General features: G+C 47.4%; 1 protein-coding gene across 2 annotated transcripts; it reads left to right on the top strand.

Annotated features, from left to right (window-relative positions):
• Positions 1 to 675: 675 nt before the first annotated feature.
• On the top strand, positions 676 to 7724 carry LOC148474063 (POU domain, class 5, transcription factor 1.1-like). 2 transcript variants are annotated; one of them, XM_088459113.1, is made up of 5 exons: positions 676 to 1637; positions 3466 to 3580; positions 4319 to 4449; positions 4868 to 5032; positions 6548 to 7724. In XM_088459113.1, exons 1-5 carry the CDS (start codon positions 1008 to 1010, stop codon positions 6806 to 6808), a joined length of 1302 nt encoding a protein of 433 aa, XP_088315239.1. In that variant the 5' UTR covers positions 676 to 1007; the 3' UTR covers positions 6809 to 7724. The 2 variants fall into 2 exon arrangements, with proteins under 2 accessions (XP_088315239.1, XP_088315241.1); XM_088459115.1 differs by having other exon boundaries at positions 679 to 1637; positions 3469 to 3580.
• Positions 7725 to 9134: the final 1410 nt, after the last annotated feature.

Here is a 9134-nt window from a genome sequence, read left to right as displayed (position 1 = left end):
ACAGGAAAACTGAAAAAACACAAACAAGCTTCCATGTGCAGGGTAACATTGCATGCTGGGACTTGTAGTTCCACAGCAGCAGCAGCCACCGTTTTCCTTTGTGAATAAATGACATAGGGCAGGGATAAATGACCCTATATTAAATGTCTTATTGTCATTTCTTGGTTTATTAATCACCAAAACAAGTCCAACCTGGCGATAAATGGGAACAGGACAACTTTTCTTACTGCAAACAAAAATAATAAATGAATTTAAATCGTGTTGTGCTTCATTAGAGGCTTCGCAGTCTGTCCTATGATGAATATCAGCAGCTGCTGGTAAATAATGGCTTTATTGTGCCTAATGGCTGGGAAATAGATCACAATGATCTGGGGAAGAAGCAGAGGTCTGGGCCAATCACTGTGTAAAGGAGAGACCTGCTGAGTATTTAATATGGAGATGCCTGGAAAGACTGATGATTATGTATGTGCATATGGCCCTCACGTGTGTGATCATTAAGGGTTAATTAATGCTTCCCCATTGCCCAGAGAGAGAGATATAAAATAACTCTTGCAGCCATTTCCATTTAATAACCACTCAGGGCCATGAATACATGAATGAGATGAAGTTCATTCATTCAAATTATTTGTTCCAAAAGGAGCCAATGGCTAATGAGATCAATTAACATAATAATCAAAAGGGGGGGGGCTTGCAACCCCCCTGCTCGGTGTAAATAGCCCCTTTAAATGTCTTCATCTCGGAAGAGGAGTCTTTAGTCCATTGATGGGCAGAGAAGGGAGGACTCAGATAATCGGACACTAATATTTTAGTTCCACACTTTCACTGATGGTCATCTCCTGGAAGGGGCTAGAAGATTGGTAACTCCTCTCCACCAGACATTTGAATTGAAGCACTTGGAAGACCCCACCTAGATTTAATTAGCGGACTCGGAGGAGACTTTGGGCTGTCTTTTTGGAGCGATCAGAAGTTTCAGAACACAAGGGGACTTGGCAAGGACTTCTGGGGCCATGTATGGTCAACAAGCCTACCCTTCCTTCACCCTGACCCCTGGGCTGATGCAGGAAGGGTTTGGGGGTTACCCTCACCACTCCCAGGCTTACTTCTTCTCAGCTGTGAAACAGAACCATGTGGACTTGGGAGTCCAGGCCTTAGGGGATCATCATTCCCACCAAGTCATGTCCTGGAACAGTGCTCCACAGGTGGAGCCCAGCCACCCCATGAGCTTTGGTGGTTCCCCGCACCAGGTAAGGGGGGAGTCCCCGGAGCTCATGGAAAAGAGGAAGATAAAGGAGGAAAGCCATGGGACTGAGGATAAGGGAGAGGAGGAATGTCCCCCCGCCCCTCCTAACACCAATTATTACCCCCACTGCTGGAGTAACTCCTGGCTGGGGAGCCCTAACACATCCAACACCCAGAGAGGGACTCCGGAGGCAAACGTGTACGGAGCCCCCGCCGCCGGTCACAGCCCCGACAGCCCGGCGGAGACGACCACCTACAGCCAGGAGAGCAGCCGCTGCAACAGCGCCCCCCCTAAGAAGGCGGCCAAGAAGAGTAGTGACGCAGCCGTGACCCTGACCGCGGCCAGCAGCCCGAGAGACTTGGAGGAGCCGCTGCCCAGTGATGGGGAGGATGTGACGGTAAGTGATTTCCCCCCCTCCCACTTCCCTACCAGTGCTGACCATATGGAAAGTGGTGTAGGGTGATCCCTACCCCCTCTGCTGCTGTGGCTGATCCCTACTACTTTTGCGGCTGGTCCTTATCCCCTCTGCTGCCTGTAAATGGACTCCTGAGCACTTCCCAGCAAGTTCAAGTAAAAAGCTGTAAACTTTGTATCTATCCAATTTGATACCTTGTATCTGGTAATGAGACTTTAATACCACTGGAACCTATGTGTTGGCTTCTATAAATGTTTTGTCAGAGACCGACTATGGGTATTTGAGATGTACAAACCTGTGAGCCAACTCCTGCAGCACCCCTCATTATTTTTTTTTATTTTTTGGGGGGGAGGGGGAGCTACTTGTACCCAAAATCTGTAAATTCAGGAAATGGTTGGAGCTAGGAAAATCAACCTAGTAGTCTGCTCGGGAGACCTGTACTGAGTCCTCTGGTTACTGCGGCTCTGCACCATTGTATTGCACCAAATTAGGTTTTGTTAATCTCTTTATCTAGTCAGATTGTATCATTCCCACTATTAAACAATAGAATAACCAGAAAACAAAGTACTTTGCACTCTAGAGAATAGCATGACTTCACTTGGTCCAGGTTACAGTTGTCAATAGGAAAAGCTAAATTAAATTTGGCACCTCCTAAGGTCACTGGTAAGAGCAAGAGGGGCATGGGGTTTGCATAGGCAATGGTATGAGACTTGCTAAGCAGCGGGTTTGCCAGGCTTTAGAAACCAAAGGGATCTATTGGTGGAGAATTCATGGTCAAAGCCATTGTATTTACTATAGATGTGTATCCACATAATTTTTTTTATTTATTTTGGCCTTTAGAACTGAATCTGCCGCAGAATCGCACTGTTGCCAAACCTACCACAATAACCTACAGTAGCATTTTATTACAGCTGCATTGGACCTGGAGTCCCTACAGATGTCTGTTTCTAAAAATGTAGAGGGAAACTAAAGAGAAAAAAACCGCCTTGGCTCAGTGGTTCCCAAACTTGTGGCACCCAGTGTTTGTTTGTGTATAACAACAACAACCCCCAAACCCCCCCCCCCCCCCTCCCAAAAAAAACAAAACAAAAAAAACCACAATCAGTGGTTTCCTTCACCATAGTGCAAACCAGCTCTAGGCTATGCCTAACAGTAAAAAGAACCCACAAGACATGCACTGAATGGAAAAGTCCTCATCAACCAAAATATTCTATAGAAGGCTGCAGGTCTTTAAACATGCACTCCCCACACCCCTCTTGGGAGGGAGATGTTGCCCATAGCAACCAAGCACATTCTAACTATTATCTTCTAGAACAGTGGTTCTCAAACTCTGTCCTAAGGACCCCACACAGGTTGTTTCCCATGTCACCCAGCAGGTGCACAGGTGTATTCATTACTCACTGACACATTTTGAAAGATCCACAGGTGGACAAAACTATTTCACTTGTGATTCTGTGAGACCTGGAAAACATGCACTGTTTGGAGTCCTGAGGACTGATTTTGAGAACCTGTGTTTTAGAAGGTGCTAGATGTTAAGTAGAATCTAGTTGCTATGGACATCTCCACTTCTAAAAAACCTGCACTTTAGTAAATATACCCCTCGGTGTCTTTTGCAAAACCCAAAAAGAATTGGGTTTGGGTATCTGTGCTGTTTCATGAGTTTTTGGACCCAGACATCTGTCAGGACAGAATATACCTATTGACTACCCCTCACCCACAGCTGTCACTGTAGTCAGTAAGGATGGTCCAGCATTGCACCAGCTAAGTGTGAAGCAATGTCCTGCATGTTGTCTCATGCCTTCTGTTCTAGCAGGAGGTCCCCACGCAGGATGACATGGAGCAGTTTGCTAAGGACATGAAGCGGAGGCGAGTGTCTATGGGCTTCACACAAGCGGATGTTGGCTACGCATTGGGAGTCTTGTATGGTAAGATGCTGATATTTTTGGTTTAGTCACAAGGGAAAGGGTAATATATTGTATATAGTATCTCCCATTTCTTAATGTTCTTTTCACACATTAAAACTCCACATCCAGATTATAGATGTGCAGCTGAGGAGACCGGCCAGGGTTCCTGTATTATCTTAGTCTGTGCTAGTTGGCTCCTCTTAAGCAATGTGGCAGTGACTTGAGTTGACATCTTGCTGCTACTGTACAGCTGACAATGCCCGGCGTCTGCCAGAACTCCTCAATGGTCACAATAGTTAGTCAAGATAAGGATTAAATATTACTGGTATTAATTATGTTGCAACTTACTGCTTCTTATCCTTCACCTTCTACCCTCAATGTCTGCTGACTGGAAGTGACTGTTTAAAAGTTTTCTATCTATATCTCTGAGGAAGTGTTGTACTGAAGGAAGTGCCATACTTCCTCATGTGCACCCTAATACCTACCCTATTCCAACTGTACTGCCCACACTGGTACACCTGCCCTACTGCCACCTGTACTGCCCACCCTGGTACACCCTCACACCTACCCTGCTGCCACCTGTACTGCCCACACTGGTAGACCCTCACACCTACCCTTACTCCCATCTATATTGCTCAGCGGTTCTAAGGAGCCCTACAAGGCATGTTGCCCACCGCTGACTATTGCACATGACCTATTCAATGTCTATACCAGCCCATGGACCTGTAATCATGCTAGGACTTGTCTTCTGTACCGTAGGACAGATGTTCAGCCAGACAACAATCTGCAGGTTTGAGTCCCTCCAGCTGAGCTTCAAGAACATGTGTCAACTGAAACCTCTTCTGCATCGCTGGTTAGATGAAGCTGAGAACAATGAAAACCTTCAAGAGGTAAGAATTGGGGTGGACTGTGTCACGGAACGCATACCCCTCATGCATTAATGTGCATAAATGCATACTGCTGAATGGCCCAACAGTCTAGGTCAGTGTTTCCCAACTCCAGTCCTCCAGTCTAACAGTGCAGGTTTTCCAGATCTACCAGTTGGTTCACAGGTGTATTAATTACTGGCTGACACCTCCCTTTTTTCTTTAAAGCTCCACAGGTGGAGCTAATTATTTCCCTTGTGATACTGAGGCAATCTGTGAAACGTGCATGGTTAGGGCTCCCTGCAGACTGGAGTTAGGAAATGTTTGTCAGGGATTAGCCATGCATTGAGGGGAGAGTCCATATTAAACCAAAATTTCTCATGTTAAGTAAGTCAGGGTATTGGAGGCTACAAGTCATGATCTGTTCTGTTTATGGACTTAGATGATCAATCGGCAGCAGACCTGGTTTCAGTCTACAAAGAGGAAACGGAGGACAAGCATTGAAAACATAGCCAAAGACAGCCTGGAGATCTACTTCATGAAGAACGTCAAGCCGAGCACTCAGGAGCTGGCCCAGATTGCTCAGGACCTCAACATGGAGAAAGATGTAAGTCTCTAATGCCTGGAATGTCCCCTGAGGGCAAGTCTATGGGTTAGATTAACTAAACCTTCTGAAACAGATGAGTGGTGGTGTTGCCCATAGCAACCAATAAACTTCTATCCATGATTTCTCTATTATATTGTTTTTTAGAAGCTTTATAAAATCTATCCCTATGTTTGATTAATGTTAAGGCTTTGCCTCCTGTGTGAACGCTGTTGGCATTACACTTGCTCCTGAGCAGTTGTGTTCCTGGTCATGTTAAAGTGTCATGGAATTTTAAACCTACTTTTGGAGAAGACCCTGTCCATGATCTGGCCCTAGAGCCTGTCGGTGATTGAGAAGAACAAAGATTTCTTCTGCCCATCACTATTATAATTATTTATTGTAGCAATAAGGGATTACTCTTTTGGGGCAATCCATGAAAAGCTTCTTGCCAGGGCAGTGGCTCCTATAAGAGCCTGACCTGGTGAGTAAATGCTAGAGATGGCTTATGCTATAACTATACTACTGGGTTCCAACCTGTCTTGAACCCCTTTTTTACACTGCAGTGTCAACCCTGGTTCACAGCTCGTTGTAAAAGGGGTCAGACTTGGATTCCTGGGTAGGGTGACCTGGCAATGCTACCCTGGGTAGCTTGCTTGGTTTAACACAGGAATGACCCGTGCAAACAGGTAACCAGGGTCGTCCAACCAGAGTCCCGTTTACAGCCTGGGGAGTTCTGGGTTTCCCGGCACTTGGAGATGTCCTCTCAAAGCGCCAGCAGGAGAGAACTGCACCAGTGTTGAGTGTAAATGGTGCTGATCCAGGAATTACCAGGGTATGCTGCGGTGTGAAAGGGGTTTGGAACAGTGTCCCAAATCCCGGGTCAGACCAGGGACTTTAGTGTAATAGGGGTATTACTTACTGCACACGCGTGGCCATCGTGCCTCACACATGCAATTATAGGCTTCCAGAGAGGGATCCAAAGATCCCACCTGACTAATATATTTGAAAAGTAACTTGTGTGTGTGTGTTGCGGTAATCTTACAGAACGCTGGCAAAACACGGCGGTTTAAGGTGCCCATCCACTTGCAGATCTGAAAACGACTGCACAATTACGACATTGTAATTGTGCAGTCGTTTGTCAGTCGTGTGATGAGCCTACACTGACCGAGCAGTCGTTCAGTGCAGGGTCATCAATCATCTGGAAACATGCTCAACCTGATGATATCGTCGGGTTGTCCAGCATGTTTGCACGATGATAGATGTCTAAACGACCACCGGGCATGCGCATCGCTTGTCGTTTTTTAGGCCTTTTTGCAAATTATTGAACACTAACGATCGAACAATCGCTCAACTTAATCGTCTAGTGGATGGGCACCTTAAGTATTTTGGAAGATATTATTCTAGAAAATTTTCAAGAAGATTATTAGAGGCTCCATCCGGTTTCACCAGGTGCAGGTCTTCAGGATATCTGTATGAGCACATGGGGTATACAATAATCCTTTGTGCTTGGTTAATTCTCATTCCTTTTAATTGTAGGTGGTACGTGTCTGGTTCTGCAATCGCCGTCAGAAAGGGAAGAGGCACGTCATTGACCATGAATATAAAAGCTATGACATGCCGCATGCAATCCACCCTCACATGGGCGTCTTCTCTCTGCCGCAGGAGGTGACGCACCAGGGTTACATGTCTACCCCTTTGGGACCTGCACCTGCTATCTACCCTCCAGCCTTTAATCACAAGAACATGTTCTCCCAGCCAATGCCGAATGAAATGCAACTTGGAAACTCCATGTCTTAACTGCTCCGGAGAGGACTTCCTCACACTTGGAACTATTTAAACGTCTTCCCTCATTGGGGCAGGTTGAACGTTTTGCTCGTTTGGTGCTTGTTGGGAGATGGGTTTGTTTTTATTTAATTTTTTTTTTTATTTATTTTTTTTAATATATATTTTATTAAATTCTCCCTACCCTTCCTTCTGCGGTTATGACAACAGGACTTTGTTCTGGAATACCCTTCACCTCATACTGGGTAGGCATTAGAGGCAAAGTGTTATATTTGCGTCAGAGCTGCATTATATGTTGGATCATCTCGCCAGCTGCGCCATATCTGCGTGTCGCCGTACTGGACATGTTTTGGGTTAACTGCAAGTTGTCTCCTAGAGACTTTGTCACCAGCCACTTTACTTCTGATTGCACTAATGTAGTTATCCTGTGTATTGTCTCCTGTGTAATTTAAACTAAGCTCGTCCTATCTCGAACAGTGCTGATTAATCCAGAGCGATCCCACGGCTCCAGAGCACTGTAGAGATAATGATTTGAGTGGCTGATTTTCCGATGTATTTTTATATGAAGGCTGCGGTCACCATGAAATTCTGCATAAGTGACTTCAAGTGCTATACATCTGGGATCAGACTGTTCAGATTTCTAGTTATAGCCTGTGTATGTGATCGGAGGTGGAAGATGCAGGGTAATAACCCTTATAATTCTGCCCACTGTGACTTCTCCTCTTTGGAACTCTTGCGTTAGTCAATTCCTGACCTTTGGACCTGCGCAGCTTTCAATACTGCGGTAGTTTAATGCTTAAAGCGCCGTCCTAAGTTGCAGGATGAATGTGCTCTGTCGCCAGAGGTCTTATTGTTACTGTTACTCTGAGGTCAACTCTACATCACAATGTTTTTTGAACAATACATTTTATTAAACCATTTTTGCAACCTCTGTTTGTTTTTTCTCCTCTAACACTGGTGTCTCTAGCACAGTGGTTCTCAAACTCTGTCCTCAGGACCCCACACAGGTCACGTTTTGCAGGTCACCCAGCAGGTGCACAGGTGTACTCATTGCTCGCTGAGGCCGGGATGTACTAAAGGGGAAAAATGCTGTAAAAACCCAATTTTCGGGGGTTTTACCGCATTTTCATATGTACTAAGACTCGGCCGCACTTATCGGTGCAGAAGGTAACGGCAGAAAAGCCTGGTGTTATCCTATAGAAGCCTATGGGCTTCTTACCGCTCCTGATGTTTTGCTGCTGCCTCACCGACCTGCCGTCGTCCAGCGCTGGCCCCCACTCGCCTGCTCTCAGGGCCGGCCCTAGCCCAAATGTTTTGGTAAGCGAGTATTTTTTTGGCGCCCCCCCCCCCCCCCCTATGCAGTGCCCCTTTTACAGTGCCCTCGGCAGTGGTCCCCCTGTGCAGTGCCCCCAGTAGTAAGCCCCTTATATAGTGCCCCAGTAGTACTGCGCCCCCACCCCCATGCAGTGCCCCCTGTAGTGGTACCCCCTATGCAGTGCTCATTATATAGAGCCCCTAGTAATAGTCCCCCCCCTTGTAGTGCCCCCAGTAGTATTCCCCCCCCCCAGTAGTAGTCCGCCCCCAGTAGTAGTCCTCCCCCTTGTAGTGCCCGCAGTAGTATTCCCCCCCCCCCCTTGTAGTGCCCCCAGTAGTATCCCCCCCCTTGTAGTGCCCCAGTAGTATCCCCCCCCTTATAGTGCCCCCAGTAGTATTTCTCCCCCCCTTGTAGTGCCCCAGTAGTATTTCCCCCCCCCTTGTAGTAGTCCGCCACCAGTAGTAATCAACCTCTCCCCCGCAGTAGAGACATAATAAAAAAAAAAAACACTTACCTGACACCCGCTCCTGCTCCCGCCACCGAGATCAGCTCCTCCGTCCGCCGCTTTGCATTATGGGAGTGACGCGTCATGAGAGTGATGCGTCACTCCCATTACCCACTGCGGGAGCCAGAAGATGTCCGGCTTCGGCAGTGGGAGCAGCAGCCGATGAGTCTGTCTAACTCTCATCAGCTGCTAAAGCAAACACACAGCTGCCGGAGCTGGTGGCTGTGTGTTTGTGCTGTGTACTGCTGACCGAACTCCATCCGGTCAGCGCTACACACGCGGTGCAGCTGTGTCACAGACGCAGTCTGCCCGTGGCGCGTATGGTACGCAGCTGAGGTGCCCTTCACTATGTGGCGCCTTACGCAGCTGCGTAACGGGAGAACCGGCCCTGCCTGCTCTCCATGGTCGCTAGACCGCGCTCCTCCTGGGTCCTCCGCCGCCTCCTCTTCCTAATCTTCTGGGTGCAGGGAGGAGGAGGAGCCCGGGGCTTCCTGCACATGTGACCAGCAGGAAGCTCCCGG

The sequence above is a fragment of the Taudactylus pleione genome, unplaced genomic scaffold (assembly GCF_031769625.1).
Source record: "Taudactylus pleione unplaced genomic scaffold, aTauple2 ptg000897l, whole genome shotgun sequence".
Lineage (NCBI taxonomy): Eukaryota > Metazoa > Chordata > Amphibia > Anura > Myobatrachidae > Taudactylus > Taudactylus pleione.
Note: the sequence above shows the minus strand (reverse complement) of the source record. Positions and strands in the feature narration are given on the sequence as shown.

Coding starts and splice junctions, on each gene's coding strand:
- LOC148474063 (XM_088459113.1), top strand. CDS start 1,008: ATGTATGGTCAACAAGCCTACCCTTCCTTCACCCTGACCCCTGGGCTG. Junction 1,638..3,465: donor GTGATGGGGAGGATGTGACG/GTAAGTGATTTC, acceptor CTTCTGTTCTAG/CAGGAGGTCCCCACGCAGGA. Junction 5,033..6,547: donor ACCTCAACATGGAGAAAGAT/GTAAGTCTCTAA, acceptor TTTTAATTGTAG/GTGGTACGTGTCTGGTTCTG.